Below are 19,505 nucleotides of genomic sequence, written 5' to 3' on the forward strand. Positions count from 1 at the left end.
GTCTTTATGAAACCTTGTGTTATACCCATACCCTCACACAGGACTCAAAGTGATGGGGCAAAGAAAGGTCCTGTCATCTTTCTTCCAGCTGGGAAGATTGGTGGAGAGCTGGTTTCCCTTTCTTATCCGTGTTGAAATTGTGTTTTCCTGAGGTGTATGCAATATCCATAGCTTATAATTAAAAGGAAGAGATTTTGAGACAGTCTGACAGTTGAATTTTCAACGGGACCTCTTTCTGTAGTGTGCATTTTTACCTGCTGTGCAATGCAATTCAAGCCTCTCACATACCTCATTGTTTTATGCTTACGCCTATGCATTATTTACATATGTCTATACAAACCCACTGTCTTCTAAAGGTTTTCCCATATAAGAGCTGATGTGAAATTCCAGAAACATGTCTGAAAACTATAAAAAAGGCATGGAATATAGATTTGACAGCATTTTTACTATGTAGCTCCTTTGGCTTTTCAGAGAGAAAACAAACTAGGCACTGACTACGCAGTTGAAGATTCAGCACACTGAAAATTCAGCCGAGGAGGAAAGTATCATTCTCGCTGCATCACTGGAGCAGGCACACTTTAAGTATGTTACAGCTTTTAGCAGTCTTGCTGGGGTTCTGCTCTGTTCCTTTATCTCGGGTAGTGACTCATACTGCAGTGCAACTAGAGGCATCGCACTTGCATCACCTATCAGCTTATTACTCAGGGCACAGTAATTGTTGCCATGTTAAAATACTCCACTGAGTACTTCGTACTTCATTTATGAAATATTAGAATTTTCCTTTGAACCAAATCTCTTCAGCCTAAATCAGCTTAATGGGTCCATGAAATCCCCCTGGCTCTCTTATTAATGTTATTTCTAATAATACACTTTTTTGTTCTGCTGGTTTTGTAACAGCTGGCAGGGTGTGTGCTTGCAGTCCCAAATCTTATCTGAAGGTGCATTTCTACAACATCAGAAGATAAACACCACTGGAACCTTGTAGAACTTTCCAGTCTGTCTTCGGACTGAGATTTGCTAATGGAATATATTGCCAGAAGTAGAGAAGGGTTTTCAGCAGGACTGGTAGGTTAAGAACAGAAGCTGGGAGATTTGGAACAAGCATAATAGTGGATTTCCTTGGCAAACTAAGAAAGTGCCTTTTTTTCCCTCTCCTGATTAAATTTTCTATATAAAATTCATTCTTTATACTTAAGCTGAAGTTTTTTTGTTTCTATTTTTGCTTGGAAACTGAGCTTGTGGAATCTTCTGGTGACTGAAAGTATGAAAACTAATTTTCTTATATATGTTGTTAAAGTGGCTTATCCTTGTTTTTTTACAAGGTTACTCTAACAGATTATACCAGTAATCTATTGGATGACTTTTACTGTGCTAGTATCTGCAGGCTATAATTAAAGGGATTTCATAACTAATAATTTTCCCAGATATTTTGCTTTCTTAATGATAACACACAAGAGGAGAGCAAGACCAGCAAATGGGAGCAAGTAAGATGCAGAGTCAGACACAGTAGCAAATCTCATAATGCAGTCACACAAATAGTAATGTCTAGCGTGTTTCTACAACATTTCAGAAATGTTCTGCTTTCAGATACATTCATTCATCAATGTCCAGTTAAGTAAAATCCATCTCTCAGGACATGCTACTGTTTTGCAGGGATTGGCTTCCATAACGTGCAGCTTAATTACAGTAAGATTCTGCTGCAACTTGGTTGTTTTTTTTTTTTTCATTAACTGCCACTAAACCCCTATGACTGGCCTAGTAACATTCTTCATGTTCTTCTAAGCATGTTTTATTATGTCTTCTACTATTTCTACCGTTCTTCAGTCTTCATGTTTCTACCAAGCATGTTTTATTATGTTTTATTTCATTATCTCTTAAATTTTCTTTAATACACATGGAACCATCATCACTGGACCCATGCTTTCATATTCTTCTGTGGTGGGAAGGCAGTCTTGGCTATGGATGTATCAGCCTGGTTATGACAAGTCAAGTTTTGTCAGCACTGAAAAATGGAGCTACAAATACAGAAATGAAACACAATGTTTTGGAGGAAAACTGATTGACAGGGCTGGCAGGTATTTCCTTTGGTTACAGGCAGTCACTAAGAAGTGGTCTGTTACTAGCTAAGAACTAGATTACTTCTGGAAAGAAGGTCACCATTTTGCACACAAATTTTGTTAGGATTTTGAATTTTCAAATGGAATGAAGATGCCTGAAGTTACTCTCTTGCTTCAAAGTGTACAGGTCACACTTCAATGGTTATTGCTCAGAAACCAGTGGAGGAGAATATGCGGGTACATGTGCACGCATGCACTAAAGCAGCGACTCCCAGATCTCTATGAACCATCGCCACGGTCTGCACTGCCATCGCCCTTCAATTGCTTTCTTTGGTAGTACCCTCCCCCCCCAGTGCTACCTCCCTGGCTTTGCTGCTGTTTTGCATATCCCTGGATTTCTGCAGTTACATTATGGTTTGTCCTCTCTCCTTTCCTGTTTCTTCTTTTATGCCCATTTCACAGATTTGCAGGACTGCTTCTATTGAGCCCATGGTACAGGCCTAACCTGAATGTTAACATACCTCACCGGATGGGAAATGCAAAATCAGAATATAAAGCCAAAATATAGAATCTTCTAGTTTTCAGCCTATCTGTCATTAATTCTCTGTTTTGGAGGAGTTTTTTTCTCTTTAAATGTTCATTTCAGATACAAAATTTATTACATATTCACTTAAAGTAAGCATAGTCTTAAGTAAATCAGTTTTGTCTTAACTGCTGGTAAGCTTCTGAATGAAAAGGTTTTCATTTATGTGTTTGTGGGGTTTGTTTTTTTCCCCCTAGCCCCTTGGGCAAACAGGTATATTGGGGAAACCAGTTACTCAGGTCAACTTTGAGATGTTCTAAAATTGTAAAATCTATTGTGAGAATTATTTGTGATTACCTTAATGTATGTGTTGTTAATGTATTTGTTTAAATTTCCTAAATTTTTTGCAGTGGAGGTTTTTGATTATCAGTTTAATAACTTTTAACTGCCATTCCAGTTCATTATCAAACCTCTCCCAACAGTCGCACATTTGAACATGGTTTTGTTCAAACAATGAACTTTCTCTCTGTGCCAGAAATACAATAACTATGGATCCGCCAAATAAGGATGGTTGTGAGTGAGTGGCACGTGCTGAAGGTAGACTGGAAAACAAAGCCATGTGCAATAATCCACAATTGGAGAGAGGCACTCTATTAATAGACTGCTAATTTTTTCCTTTCCTCATTTGTGAATTTGAATAAAAAGGCTGATGTTTGCTTTTCTGTTTCCTACTTATAAGTATTTGAACACCAAATGTAAACATGCAGTATCATTCTTCTGTTTCTGCATTTGAAATAAAAACCCCAGCTATTCTCAGAACGCTGCTGTGAACAAAACTATCTTTTTAACAAGCAGCAGCACTATGACTGAGCCATCTGGTTGTTAAGAATTTCAGTGGATATTTCTGACCTATGCTTTAAATTGGTTTACTAGCTAGCACAATTAATACCACATTACAAATGATAGTGTACTAATGTTTTTGTAGATATACTGGAAATAGCATCTGTTTTGGCTGTGACAAATTAGTTGCTTAGTAAAACAGAACTGCAATCTTGCAAAATATACAAAATAAATGACTGAAAATGTAGGCATTAATGCAGTTATGTTGAATGCAGCATTTACTAGCTGTGGAAAGCTCAATCCAATTCACCGTAGTAACCTGGTGAAGACATGTCCATATATATCTTATCTTCGTGGTATGGATCATATCTTCATGATCCAAATAAATAAATCATTAGTAATGCGAAGGGGAAGGTATCGTGGCTGATCTGAGTAATTGAAATGATGGAATACTTCTCTTTATGAGTAGTCGGTTCTGAAAACGCAAGCCCAGTTATTGACAAATTTTTCATTGTGTTTGTGTCTTGCAGGGTTCTTCATAGCCTTGACACTGAGCAGGACTTTCTGAATGAAAGCAAACCTGGACGCTGTAATACAATCAAAGAGTACCTCTGTTCTCTTTCCCAGGTAATGCTTTCCACTTATGTCTTAAAATAACATAAAACTGTCCAATCTGTACTCATCAGCTTTATGTTATAAAATACAAGCTGCCATATTATCTTTTGTCACAAATCTTAAAATCACTTCTCTAACATAAATTAAAGAATTGAGCTTTCGTGTTTGTAGTATTTAGGAAAAGATTTAGTAGTTTGTTATGTGTTAATTATCGACTGAATGCCCAACTGCAGACTTGTAATTTGTTTATATGTGATACTGTATTCCCATCTTCTGCACCTACCTGGCACTGTGCCTTTCCATAGAACCTGCTGCTGTAGTGTAGGTGCCTTTTCAAGTGTTAGGTTGCATCATATCACCAAACAAGAAACCTTGTCTTCTCTTTTTCAACCAAAGTTTTATTCTCTTGGAATTCAAAAACATTACTAAAAATTTGTTTCGTGACTTGATGAAGATTTGCCAAGTGATGAGACGTGACTTTATACTGTAAAGGTAGTGATATTTTTTTAAGCCTTTACTTGTTTTTTTCCCAAGGGTATGGGATCGTACTGCAAATAATAGTAGGCAATAGTATTCGCATTTTATGTATGGGCATCAACAGGGGAGCAGTGACAGAATGGGCAATGGAACCAAGTCCCTGTCTGATCACTCCACTGGATTTCCTTTGTGGGGGAGAGTAATGTTAAAATTACTTTTCTATTGTCTTGAAATTGTCACCCCTTCTCCCCAGCAAAATACCATAAATCTTTGCAAAGTTGTGATCCCAGTACAATTAGAAATTGCATGAGCGAGCAGTGGTGTGCCAGTGTGGTGCTAACCCAGCCTGGACACCCATGCTGTGTGTCTGTTAGTTGGGCAGACAGCAATAGAAAAAAATAAAGGGAAAAAAAAGAGGGACTTCACAAGTACACTTTTATCTAGGTATGCTTCTTCCCAAAGGCCCTGCAGAGCTAAACCCTCTAACCCTGTTAGATAGTTGGTTAAGATTTGTATTCACTTCACTGGTGTTTGATCTGTAGCCTCGGAAATGAATTGGAAATTTAGGGAAATGCAGCTTTTAGTGACCTGAGCCAGTAAAGGAGAAACATTTCGCTGTAGTACGAGTCAGGACACAATAATCTGTTTCTTCTAGCTATTTACTTTTATCAGGGATATATTCTTTAAAACTATGGAACCCTGAACACTGTTTAAGAGGCCCTTTTGCGAATTTTTCATCCATCTAATACAATAGAGAGCTACTTGTCTGGGAGATATTGCAGGTATTGTGTGTTTAAGTGCATTCAAAGTACTTTCTACCTGTTGCAGCTGACAGGCAAGATAATTTCAGTATTAAAAATAATGCAGTACTACAATAATGCAAACATCTAACTCATAAATGCATGTGAAAAGACAGTACAATGTCAGAGATCTAGTTCTGTGTTACAAAATGTGAAGAAACCATAGAGAAGCAGCTGCTGAAGGGCACAAATATTGTTTAATACTACTAGTGAATGTCTACTCCTGTAGACAATAATAATACAGAAAATCTTAGAAGTTTACTGTATGCTGCAAGATGCTCTCCCTCAAACAAGATAACTCAGATGACTGAATTCATCATCCTATTTTAATGTCTTTTTTTTTTTTTTTTTTTTTAAGGGCTATAATCAGAGCTATTTGTGAGCCTTCAGACTCACTAGTGGATAAAAGACAAGGCTGTGCTACCTCATTAATGAACTGAGGGCTGTAAATAATATCCCAGTAAAGGCTTCGTGGAGACAGAGACATCAAATTTAAGGGTTAATTTACTACATAAACACAGCATCGACTGAAACTCTTGCAGTGTGCAGCAGACTAGTCTATTTTTATGACGTAACCTTTACTGATCCGCATCTGTTAATCATCTCTATATTATGTAGATGCTATTTAAGTTTATAATGATATAACTGAGTGTCCTTGGTGCTAAAGATGCAAGATTTTTGGATTCTGCTTTTAATCATATTCCTGGATGGCGATGTCCTCACCTCTTGGATGAGGCTAGCTAATCTATTTGCTTCCTACTGAGAGAGGTCTGTTGCTACAATACAGTGACTCAGCTAATCTCAAGTGTTGACTCTTCTGCCTGAATTTGAATCTCTTCCCTGTATATGAAACCAAAACGTAGGATTTTTCTGTAAAAATATGCCGTCTCAAAAGAAAAATCGTATTACACGTAAAACTAGGTAATTAATTTCAACTACTTTGTCAAATGCTGTGGTAAAGCTAGATTTCTCGCAAAATGTAAGCATCTGACTTTTTTTCTGTTGCTCTCATTGCCTTATATTTAACATAAATATAAGCACCATCAGTCCTTGACAGAAGTTAAAATTGCTATGCACACAGGAGAAAAACCAAATACTAAATATTTTTCTATAAACAAAATTTTAAGCAGCGAAATAAAAATCTCCCCTGCAGCTTTCATACTTGGCAAAAATGATGCTACCTCACAACTAATTATCATTCCAGGATTCCTACTGTAGAGAAGCCACCCGTGTTTGCACAATGAGTTCCCTTGTATGCTGTAGAGACAACAGCTGTTATGGGAGGAGGCAGTTCTCATGCTGCGATGTTCTCCTGGAAAATGTCCTGCCAGCTGTCAAAGTTATTTATTTACTTATTTACTGGGGGAGGGAAATGAGTATAACGTGGGTGTCTCTCCTTGTGATAACAGATGGTAGGGAAAGAGGTACACCCTTGGAGTGATGCCCACATTTCTAGATCAGAGCTAACATCAGTGAAATAAGTCGGCTAAATGTATTTTGAATAGGACCTAGTATCTTGTTAAAGAGAAAGTCTTCTCTAAGAGTTCTTATCTCAGCTCTAATTTCCTATCTCGTGACATTTCACGTGTCTGTCTTTCATGCTCTGGTTTGATTTTTCCCTCACAAGCTGTAATAGTTATTCTGCTGCGGGGCAGGTTGGTTAGGTTTTTCACCCCAGACCATTGCAAAAAGTTTTATGTTCAAATCTAAATATAAGGTATTAAAGTGAACACCTCAGAAGGAACTACAACCAAGCAAAGGTCAATGGCTGTTTATGTAACTTCTAGATATATAAGGTTTGGGGAGTTCCATAATCTATTATATTGCTTGAAAAAAGCTCTAATGTTAATCCCTATTAAGCAAGGAAATATTGCGTAAGCAGAAAATATGCAACTTAGTTTATGTACTTTGTTAGTTTTATTTTATTTCACACTGAAAATAATAGGAATAAGATAATTCTAGCACAGCATTCTTGTAAAGGATGGGAACAGGGATTATTACATAACTTTTTAAAAGTCTTGCAGCATTTCCCAGTGTTCAAACGTCAGAGATTATCTCTTGCTCTGTTTCAGTTCTGTAGAAGAAACAGAATTAATCTCTAAACCCTAAAATGGTTCTAAGAAATCAAATGCTTAAAGCACAGTTGCCCTTAGAGTGATTAAAAATGTATGATTAGTGCAATGCAAGTGCATGATGAAATACCTATAATGTATTAGAAGTCAGAAAGCCTTCCTGATTTTCTAAGACGTTCAAATCTTGATAAAGACATAAACCTGCTGTTCTGACTTGCACCTTCATCTTTTAGCCCTATTGATTGCAAAGAGCTTATTGGAAAGGAGATTTCTTTCTGTTTTTGTTCATTCGTGGTCTCTGAGAGGAGTATAGCACTTAATGAAACAGATAAAATTTAAATTTTGATGTGACAGTTTTAAGAGTAGTTACAGCACATTAACAACCATTACTTTATGAATTCAATTCACAACATCATATAAACATGTCACTGTGATGCACTATTCTTCTTGACAATACAAAAATATATTGGGTAGATTGGTATCCATATTTTGTATAGCTATTTTCAGATATTTTTAATTAGGAACCATTGTAAAAATTTGCTTTTTAGAAAGCATTCAGACGTGTATTTTATGTCCAACTAATTATTAGTGGGATCTCCATCCAAGAGTAGAGTAGAACATACACTTGCTGCAGTATTGCTTAGCCTTTATGATTAGTCCAGCAAGTATGGACCGGAACAGAGGTCTCAATTTTCTTGTGAAATTAGGAACCTCTGAAGTAAACTTCTCACTAGTGGGCAACTAAAGCAGCAGCACTTGTTTAGATGGTCATATATTTATAGTGGTGTAGGCCATAAGAATATTTCAGAGCATGAATGATCGTTATCCAGATGATAGGAGTGCTTCCCTCAATACAGAACTTACTATAGAATAATTTGTACAGTATTATTTTTCCTTAGCTACTACTGGAGTTACTCTGGTTAAACACAAAGGGAAAATTACCTGATAACAGCGAATACATTGGACTGCCATTTATTGTGCACTCTATTGGACAGATCTAATCAAGAATTTATCACAAAGTTATCAGCAGATACACAATCAACTTCAATGCAAGAGAAGTGTCTTTTCTCACTTGGCCTTACTCTGTGGTTATGTTATAGAGACATTCGGGCTTTTATATCTCTGTAAAGTAGAATCTGTGTAAATTCTACAGTTCTCTAATTTGTAAAAAGAGAAGAGGATCTTTTGGCTCTTCATTGAGCAGTAGCTTGTCCAATTCACATGATTTTAATAAGCAACATGGCAAACTGTTTCACAGCCTAATACACTAGAGTAAACTTATTCTTTAGATACTTCAGATCACTTGCCCTCTTTATTTATTTTTGCTAGGATAAAAATTCTTAAGCAGAATTTTCATTGCATAACAAATGGATGATATTAAAGTCGCTCCAAGCAGCAATATGGAAATAATTTTCTGGAGAAACCTACGAACAGAGACAAGACAAAACCTATGTAGAAAGTTGAAGAAGATTACAATAGTGTATTTGGCAGCGTTGCAAGAAATGACACAAAAGAGGCCTAACAATTTTAAATGTGGGCTTTGCTGCTTTTAATTGCAGTGGTTATGTAAGTCATAATGCTTATGGGCCCAATCTCTGTTGTGTTAAAAATAATTTTTAGGAATTAATAAGTCTTAACTGCTTAAAAAAAATTGAAAAAAGTGAAAAAAGTTCTAGCAATGTTATATCTTTGGTGCTGCTGTACAAGGATATCTGAGATACAAAATTTCAGGTTAAAAGGCCGTTTATATACATTTGAGGAACAGAAATCACACCACAGGTGTGTAATATGAACTTTCGTCATCTTGATCATGGAATTAGTAGGGTACTTCCTTAATTAGGAGTCCCAATTCATTAATTTTTGACTTATAAACAATAATGTACTCAGTGTTTGTGACCTGTGTTTTCTAGGAGATTGTTTGTGACTGAAATGTTGACATCTTGTAATAATTTGAAAAATAATTTAAAACTGAGTACTTGTCTTAGTTTTGAGGACTGCGCTATTTTGTACACAGTGTATTAACTGAATACTGTCAGCATGCAATTCTGCAGTGACTAAAATTTTCTTCTATACTAAGGCACTAAACTATAAAGACAGACAGAGAGAAGCTTGCCTTCCTACGCTAGTCTCACCAGAAGCTTTGAATTATGCTCTGAATACAGTTGTTTGTACAAACTGTTTCTTTCTCGAATAAGAATAGAATTCATAGGTGCATATTCCCACACTTTTCCTGAGACTCTGATTCTCAACCTTGCAACTGAATTGAAGTCCTACTATTACCATGTATTTGTCAGTAAATTATATATTATAGTGTTCTTTGTATTACATAGAAATGTGGCTTTCATGTTTTAAAGGCAAATTTTAAAATAGACAAGTGCTGGTCGAATAGGATGCTCTAGACTTTAAACTGGCTTCCACTGTGCCGAAGGAGGTATGATAGTATTTTGCCAGCAGAATATAGCCAGCTGATTGCTAATCATAAATTCCAGTTCTGCTATACAATTGAGAAATACAGTGACAGCTAAAGGGATTGTGAACCAAGTAATCCTGAAGAAATTTTGTTATTTTTCTGGGGGTTTTCCCCTTATTTTCACCTGGAGGATATCTCAGTCTCTTAGCTTTTAGGATCTAGCAATTTGAATGATGCTGTATGCATGTATTTGCACTGGAATGTGTGATGATTTTCACATTTATCAAATGTATGTAAATATATCTGCACATCTGTGTAATACATGTATCTGCACATATGTTTATACATACAATAATCTTTAAGATTGAACCTGAATAGTTTACATTTTACTTATAAAGTTGTTTTTTGTTTTAATTCTCTATATTGCAGCTGACTTCTTATGTCTTATTTTATAAAACAGATCGGCGTTCATTGACAACAGTGAAATGAAAGGTAATTTTTGAAACCTACACATATTTCATAGTACCGGCTTTTAATTAATTTGAGAAAAAATACTAGCAAAACATAATTGTATTGCTTTGCTCATGTGCTGTCACCCTTTCAATTCTTTGCTCATCTTAAATGTTGGACATTAATGGCTTATCTGGTTTTCACATACGTGGTATTGAAAATTAATTTCTGGTAACTAAAGCAGCCAAACAATTAGGTAAATGTGCGTTCATCTTAATCATTTAATAAGTCATTTAAAAAGAAATTTATAGTTCTATTTTGAAGGCCAGATTGGATGTAAACGCCATATTTTGTTTGCTGCATTTAATCTAGAATTGTGGTTTATAGTGTTTGATGCTTTTTCATTAGAGCCAGCCAGTCCTGGGTTTATTTTTCACTACATAACTGTGTTGCAGTTTATCTCATATTTATCTATTCAAGCAATTAGAATATGAGTCAGAATGGTAGGACAATTAGACTCTAAATTTCATAACATAAATAAAAAAATTGCAGGAGAAAAACCTTAAAAACAGACCAAAACACTTCTGTGTGGATTAAGTTGACTTTATGTATGTTTTAGCTGGCAGACTTGTTGATCTTCAGAGGATGTTCATACGCTGGTTAGCCTCTTATTCGGAGGGTGAATTTTTTCTTTAGATATCACTGGGTATTCTCTGATTAGGAAAATCTTCAGGTTTTAAGGGAGAAAAAAGCCCATTCCTGTGTAAGCACGGTCCATCTGAGTGTATGCATGTGTGTATCTAGTTATACCTCGAGCCTTGTGCTCTGCTCTTCTTAGCAGATCAACATTTTTTGTCTTCTGTACTTTTTCTATAGCATTTATGTAGTGTTCCTTGTTAATTTTACTCTTTAGTTATCAATTCTTTAGTTATCAAAGTCCTAAATTTTACGGGAGGGAGAAATGCCTTAAATAAAGCCTATGAGGAACTTATATTTTTCTGGTTTTTAGAAAGATGTTTATTCTTCTGTCTTGGTCAAATTCCAGTGTAACATTCACTGTGACTATATGCCTTATTTTTGTACTCATAACATCTGCTATTTATTCCTTTTCGTAATGGTGGCTCTCCTCCACACTGAGAAATGCCCAAGTTTTGCTGATAGGATTATCCCTAGATAGTTGGTAAACAGTTTCTCTAGAAAGATCTGTATTTACTCATCTGCAAAACAGTAAATGTGTCTTGCTAGTTGAGACTGCTCCGTATTACAGAAAATCAGCAAATGAACTGATGGAGAAACAGTCTTCTGGTTTGTAAGTGGAAACACCGCTCACTGAGAGGCAAAGAAATAAACTACCTGGTTTTGAGATTAGTACAATAATAAAGACTATGGTTTCAAAACCAAGAGTAGAAAACACAAGAAATATAGCAGGTCATACAGGCATACTGCTTTTATTGCTGCATTCCTCTAGAAATACAATGCCAGTAACCAGTGTTTTATATAAGCTTTAATATATGTATATTATCACATAAATTTAAGGTATTTATTAAACATGCCTCTTCTTTATAGATTCAATTTGTCAGTCCATGTGTGTAATTGTTGAAAATTTTTGCTATAAATTGTTTTTAAAAGTTAATTATTTAGACATCTGTGGCTTGAGTTCTGAAATATTTGGAAGATTGCCTTCAGCTTTTAAGGAAGTTTAGTCTGAGTAAGGCTGGCAGTATTTGAGCCTTAATTACATGGTGAAAAGTGCTTGCAAGTTCTGTATTTGTATCAATGTATTTAAAAAAAGGTAAAAAAAAAATAAATCCTGAAAACACAGGATCTAGTGAACCAAAAAATCAGATAACATATATTTTAGTAGGAAATAGAAAGGTAACTTTTCCTGCTACTGTAACTTCAGATTATAGAATAGAGGCAAACTATTTTAACAGACCTTTATCTCCTGTAATCATTTATTTGACCTGTAGTTACCACTCATGTAGATTGCAGCTTGTCTGTTTCTATTACAGGTTGTTCTCATGTCACACACAGAATGGTTTTGAACTCCATCCTACATCTCAGCGAGCATTATTCATGAGACTACAAAGCCCTCTTCTGCAGTACGAATCCATCCGTGTTCAAAGCCTGCAAAGGTAAAAGTCTACTCTCTAATAAATTATGATTTATTAAATAAATTTGCCATGGGTTTTCCACACAGGATTTAATGGACTGCTGAGCACAGAGGATGTACAATACAGTACATAATTTTCTTTTCAGGAATGCTGTGCGCTTTCAAATTTAAGGAGATGTTGCCAGAGTCTCTTTGGCTTTTGTACTGACAAGGACAGGAAATGCATCTTTTGACATTGGCACGAGTGAGTTGGGTTCAGTCCCCGAGCACTTTAGAGATGGCAGCATTTCCTCCCGTGTTCCTGCAGACCTCCCTTTGGGATGGCTGGGGCAGGGGAGAAGCTTCTTTCTCAGGAGCACAGCAGCTGAGTGGTGATTAGCTGCTCTCCAGGGGCAGAGGAGGCTGCTTTTTACTACCTCCTTACACACCGTTACAGCCATCAGGTCCTCTCTGTGAATGCTAGAAGAATTAGTACAGTGTATTTCTTGCCAATATAGAACTGTTTGAATCGGTATGCTTATAAAATGTGAGATTACATAAGGCCACATAAATACTTACTAAACTGGCATAAATAAAACACAGAGACCCCTTATATCTTAGCGCATTTACTTAACAATTTTGCATAGAACCCTGCAAATATTTTCAGTTAGTATTTCAAGTTCCTGTTACTTTTTTTTTGTGAACTTCTTGTAAATTAAAAGTAAAATTTCCCAACATGATTCAAAACATATATAGGTAGGCATAGCAGAGGAAAATTATGCTAATACCAAGGGTACCATCTAGGTAATAGAAACTTAAGATGTTTAAATCACCGTCTGACAGAAAACAATTCTGGTTAATTTGTGTTCTCTGTTAACGTTCGTAAATCAAAACATGAGAGGCTAGATTTGGTAAGGGAAGATCAAGCTGATTTTGTCCTCTCTAAAGCAGTAACTGAGGCAGTTACTCCCCGGTGTGCCTATTTCTGTCACATCTTCATATGGTTTAACTGTACTTCTGCCACCTTGGACAACAAAATCCAAGGAAGATCAGAAATAGAAAGCTGACGTGGTTTTGCTTCAGGGGCATCGTAACAGCAGGAGTTCTGGGGGAATTCAGTGAAGCTGTCTAATGAAACTAAGCGGAAGTGTGGGACCGCTGTAATAGGTGGTCAGACACTTCTGAGAGAAGTTGTTATGCTATGCTTGGAAAACTGCAAATTGGAAAATTGGATATGTGTTTGATAGAAATGATACAAACAGAGTATAGAACTAGCTTTTTAAGAAAAGCATCACAGGGGAAATATCAGTTTGAAATTTGAATATTTAAAGATGAGTAATATTTCACAAATTCAGCAAATCCGTTTCTGGACAAACATTTCTCTCACATTATCAGAGCATTGACACAAGTGACTCCGTTAGTGTTTATGAAGTCTTGGCTACAGTAATCACATTAGTCTGTTCTACTAGTTGGTGCATGTCTTTTAAGGCAGAAAAGTATTTTAAAAATGTGCTACAAATAAAACATGGAAAAGGGTGTATAGTGGTATTATCAACATGTCTGTTTAGTGACTCAGATATATCATTAAAGATGGGTGACAATATTGTATGTCACCTTTATATACTGCATGTAACATCCTTGGCATATAGCAAACACCCACATCAGCCCCTGTTTCTGCTACATTTTCTTTATATGTGTGTATTTTCATTATCTCTGTGACAAACAAGTGTCACATTTCTACAGAGTTTGTAAGAAAGATTTTAATGACCTCCTAGCATGGATTTAAATAAATTATGAGGCTTTTAGAAAGCCTCCTAATGCTGATCTCTCTGAGGATTGCCAGGTGATACCCTCCAGCCCAGAAGAGTACTTTCTGTCTATGACTTATTTTCAGCACAGAGACTCTGTTTAGAATTTATCGTGAAAACAGGCCTGAGTCCCTGCTATTCCAGACTCGCTTACACTGTCATCTGCCAACAATGTTCCCTCCCCTCCATTCTGGCCTGTTCCCATTTTTGGCAGGTCAGTGGTTGGGAAATGTGCAAATTACTTTTCTAAGGCAACTGTTGTCACAGTGGACAACACTCTTGCACTCCCCTCTGGTACAGGCAGCTGCGTTCTTCCTTCTGGCAGACTGAAATGAACATGTAGACCTGAACGTAACATTTAGCTGAAAGCAGGGAATGAATGGAGACATGCAAAACACAATTCAATCAAATAATGGAACATTTTTTATTAAGGCTGTGAGGTGTAGAAGTCCATGTGGCTTAGAACACGTATTAGCAGATAAAATACAAAGAAAATGCTTCCCTGGATTCTTCCCATTTCTATTATCTAGTACTATCTGTATAGTATGATGGACAGCATACACATCAGTCTTTTTTTTCTCCATCAAATATAATTGCATTTTTGTAGACTTGCATATTTTTGTAGATGAATAGCTGATAACAGGAGATGTTAAGTAGTCTTCTTTTAAAATGTATTAGATTCAACCTGCTCAAGTGATAGGTAGCCCCAGTTTCTAGCATGTGTATATTGATTCTTTCATTTCCACCACATAGTTATCTGAAAGTTACTTCTCTTAAATGCTAATATAATTTTAAGAGGCATTTGATCAGCTTAAAGTTTAGTTTTAAATTATAATAGCAAAAGAATATGAAATCAAGTCATACTGGCCCTAACCTGCCTGTAAGTTTCTTTATTATCTTTTTTAACATGAATCCTTCTGTAGTTGTTTCTGTGTTAATACCGGTATGTAGATGCGATAGGTCATTAGAAAGTGTACTACTTAGGATGCTTCATCCTTTCTTTTACTTCCTTTTTTTGCCAACACAACTAATCCCCAGGAATTTCATTCTTTTTTGCATAGTGATTTCAATGTTAGGAAACAAGACTGGATTTAAAATTGCTATTGTACTCTCTGCTTTCATACTGATTCAATTTATGACTTTTGTCATTTAACATACCAGCAGTTCAGTATTCTCACTTCCTAATAGACACAATCATGTTGAATTATCTCACAAAGATGTGGTGAGATGTTGAAGTATCATGAATAGTAGGTTGGACGCAAAGTGCTGTTAGCTCTTTTTCAGGCACAGCTTTATGTACTATTACATTTAGCAAGCTCCCTATAATATTCCATCCCTACTCTTTGAACAAAGTTCTCCATTTACAGTAACAAAAATGCCCCGTGAAGAACTCTGCTTTTTGTTTTGTCCTGGACTAGGGACCAAGTTCTTTGAGACTTTGACCAAATTCAGTTGCCTCGGGGCAGTTTTGGATTTACAAGGCTGTTACAATACCCTATGGCAAGTTTCAAAAAACTCCAAAACCTCTGAAGTCTAGCATTTGAGGATGATTGATTGGTATTTTTAAAAATTTTATTCAGCATAGTGATAATGTAAAGAGGTAAAAAAAAACCAAAACCAAAGTAGAGATTTCTGAGAAGATGCTCATACGGAAGAGACAGTGCACAGTGAATAGGGTGTGTAAGGTAGGAAGTACCTTCTGTTCTACCATCCTACATAGCCGTAACATCTTGAGTGCCCAGGGAAGGTGAACAAAGCTTCTGCTGCTTAACCAAACATCTAACAGTTCGTGAAACCAGAAAGGGCAACCAGATCAGAGTCTGTTGGCCATGATTACCATCAGAGTCAGTCTGTATAATCTTCAAGTAATCATTTGGCTGCACTGAAAATATAGAAGAAGGTACTACGGATGAGAACTAGATTTCATCAATCAGAAAACAGAAGTTCTCCACACAAGTCTGTTAACAAGGATAGATCTTGCATCACTGAAATTTGAGCAGCTTCACCAGTCTGCTTAATAATTCCTTTATTTCATTTTATAGCGATGGATCCTGACATTCAAATTGCTCCCTATCATTTCCCTTTGCTATGTGTGTCTTGCCTTCCTAACCAGAGTGCAGCTGACACTAAAGACACATTTCAGCCCTGTAGTAGAGACCTGGTTAATCATTTTGTTAATGTGCACAGCTAAATGTTCGTTCTGCTGTGCCTAATGCGGCGCTGCAAGACTGGCTGCTTTCTGTCAGGTTCTGAGTGTTTCTGGAGCAGTCTGTCCAAACGGGGGGCATTTTTAGACAATCACCCTTCAAGCTAGAACAGTAATTTAAAAAATACCTAAATACCATTTTTCAGTATCAGACAAGTTGAGTGTTTTTCAATAATCTCTTTACAGGGAGGTGAAACGGTTTGTATCCTCTAACAACTCATCTTTGGAAAAGTATAAGCAGCCCTTTTTTCTTTACTTTGGCCGGCTGCTTTTTAGATGAGAAGGGGAGGGGGATTGTTGCTGCAATTATTCAAGCAAGGATGAATGAAACAGTTCCTCGGTCTTGCGATTTTAATCATCTTTGTACGTATAATATCGGTAGAAATAGTATGTGTGCCCTTGCCATGGGGAAGTGCAGTGTTCTACCTCCGCCTGTGAATGAGTTGCTCGTGTTGTCATGTGTTGTAGGTGATTCAAGCTGCTGTGCTGACACAAAAGATTTTCAGACATATGAGTAGCCCCAAGATATTTTAATACTACGGAGAGAAATTTATATTCTCTCTAGGTCTCAATTTATGGAGATGTCAGTGCAGTTCCCCGCGGGCCAGGGGTCGGTGGGGTGACAGGAGCATCCTCGCTGCAGTGGAAGCCCAGGGTTGTTCCGCTTGTTCACGTTTTCTGTGTCTTTCATGCAAAACGTGGGGGGTGTGTGTGTCTGGCCTTAGTTCCTCTGTGGTGTTTAAAATGTCAGCATCCTCTAATAGCCTCCATATTTTATTTAATTTTCCATCATTAATATATGAACTTCTCAAAAATGAGCGATTCCTTAAAAAAAAGATGCTGTGCAGTTCTACCTGTGGGCCCGTGAACTTTGAACTGAGCACGCGTTCAGCATCAGGATGGTTTTATCCCATCTCCCAAGTATAAAAAGAAGTCGCTGCCTGGAAATGCAGGGTGTACGATCTCGGAGCACCTGTTACAGGCAGCGGGGCCTGGAGAGATCAGCTGCAAACCCCACTGCAGTAACGTATGCCTGGGATAAAAGCCTTACGTCATGCGATAAAGGCCGAGTTACGTCTTTCATGTTAAAACAGCGAGCTATTACCCCAAAACTCAAGGGGAGAGAGAATTCAGGTTTTTCTTAAAAGCCTGGCTTTTAAGATAGGAAAACGCGCCGCTCATTCTCCTTGACAGCGTAAAACGGCCTGACGCTACACAGCGCTTCACGTTCATTCAACTGTTTGGGGGTGGTTTTTTTAATGAAAAAAATCACGGCCACCGCAGTTTACTGGCCGGAGGGGCCGCACGGCCTCCGCCCCTCACCCCCGGCACCCCGCGTTGCCGCTGCCAGCCGTCCCCTGCCGTTACGGCGCAGCGTCACCGCGCCGACGGCGCGGTGCTGCGGGCCCGGCGCTGAGAGAAGCCGCTGCCGCGGGCCGTCCCCGGCTCCCGTCGCTGCCGCCGCTGCCCCCGTGCCCGGCTCTGGGGAGCGGCGGGGACCGCTGTCCCCTCCCCGCGCGTCCCCTCCCGCCCCCGCGGCGAGAGCGGGGACGGGAGCGAGGCTGCGCGCGAGGCTGCCCCCTCGAGGCGGGCGGGCGGCAGCGGCGGGCGCGCGCCAGCCGGCCGGTGTCCGCGCGGCTGAGGGGAAGGCAGCGCCGCCCGCCTCGGCCGGCAGTGGGGCTGCGACCGAGCCCGCCTCCGCATCGCCGCGCTCCGCCGCCCGCTCCCCGGCACAGCCTCGCCTTCCATCCGCCTCGCCCGGCCAGATGATGAACTTTCTGCGGCGCAGGCTCTCGGACAGCAGCTTCATCGCCAACCTGCCCAATGGCTACATGACCGACCTGCAGCGGCCGGAGCCGCAGCAGCCCCCGCCGCCGCCTCCCTCGGCTTCCTCGGCCCCTGCCTCTGCCTCTCCGGCTGCCGAGCGCCGGCAGCCGCCGCAGTCGGCTCCCCCTCAGCAGCAGCCGCCGCAGCAGCAATCAACGGGCAGCAGCTTCTTCAGCTCCCTCTCCAACGCCGTGAAGCAGACGGCGGCCTCGGCCGGTCTGGTCGATGCCTCCTCCGCCGTCTCCTCGGCTGCCGGCAGAAAGTTCAAGCTGCTCCTGGTCATCGACGAGCCGCACACGGACTGGTAGGTGCCCCCCGCGCCTCTGCATGCCCCTCCGCGTCCTCTTCCTCCTTCTCCTTCCCCTCCCTCACACTGCGGTCCCGTTCCCCTGCCGGCCCCCTCCCCGCTCAGCGGCCGCTCGCCGCTTCCCCGGCAGATGTGGGCTCACCTGGGGGTGGCCAGGCGCCCCTCAGGCCCCGGGGGGTGAGGAGAGCTGGGGCTGGGGGGGGGATGGCGGGAGGGCCGCCGGGCAGAGCACCCCACCAGCCGCCGGGCAATGTCCCCGCCGGGCAGTGGGTTCCCGCCGCCCGGCCTCGCTGAGGCGGCAGCCGTGGGGCTGGAGCGAAGCGCTATGGACTGGAAGACGGAGCGAAAAACAGCGAGCCCTGCAGCGCCTGACTAGGCGTGAAATCCGTTTTCCATCAAAACGCTAAATAAAACGTGTTTACCGCCCTGAAAAAAAAGCATATCTCGTGTTTTCTAGTGAAATAAAGGGCTCGTGTACGGGTACAGGTAGGATTTAGGTGTCTTAGGCACGAATTTCTGTTTTGAACTGCGGGTAGTTTGTAGCGTTACGTGTGTTAATTCATATTTATGAGCGGGCTTGTTTTCACCCAGATCCCACTGCTACTGTTGCAGCGTCTCAAATGCGTGTTTGGGTGAAGGTCCTTCAGGATACTGAGGACCAGCCCTCAGTTTTACCTTTAGCCCTGTAAATTTGTGCGATTGGGTTAATTAACTTTGCAGGGTTTGGTTTGGTTTGGGTGTTTTGCTTCCAGCATCATCATAAAAAAAAAAAATAAAATGTGGGATTTGCAAAACATAGAACTTGTACGTCAACTCGTTTTTTCCTGTGCCTGGCTGCTACCAGTAGGAGAGGTTATAGCTTTTTCAGACCTGTTTATCACGTATGACTCCGCTGGATGCTGTATTTTATAGGAAAGATGTATACCTATTAATCGTTCACAAACTTGTTTCCCTGTAATGTGTATTTACACATCAAGCTGTGAAGCCTCTCATTCGCTGTTGCTGATTACAGTATGTAAGG

The 19,505-nt window shown here is 39.5% G+C and overlaps 1 protein-coding gene across 1 annotated transcript in view; it reads left to right on the top strand.

Annotated features, from left to right (window-relative positions):
* The first annotated feature begins 18,116 nt into the window (after positions 1-18,116).
* Positions 18,117-19,505, top strand: part of SYN2 (synapsin II) — a 180,985-nt gene continuing 179,596 nt past the window's right edge. Inside the window, exon 1 of the mRNA XM_074151484.1 lies at positions 18,117-18,481. Coding sequence (XP_074007585.1) covers positions 18,117-18,481 — 365 coding nt within the window. The remainder of the gene's footprint in view (positions 18,482-19,505) is intronic.

Source organism: Numenius arquata, chromosome 8, assembly GCF_964106895.1.
Source record: "Numenius arquata chromosome 8, bNumArq3.hap1.1, whole genome shotgun sequence".
In the NCBI taxonomy this organism is placed as follows: domain Eukaryota; kingdom Metazoa; phylum Chordata; class Aves; order Charadriiformes; family Scolopacidae; genus Numenius; species Numenius arquata.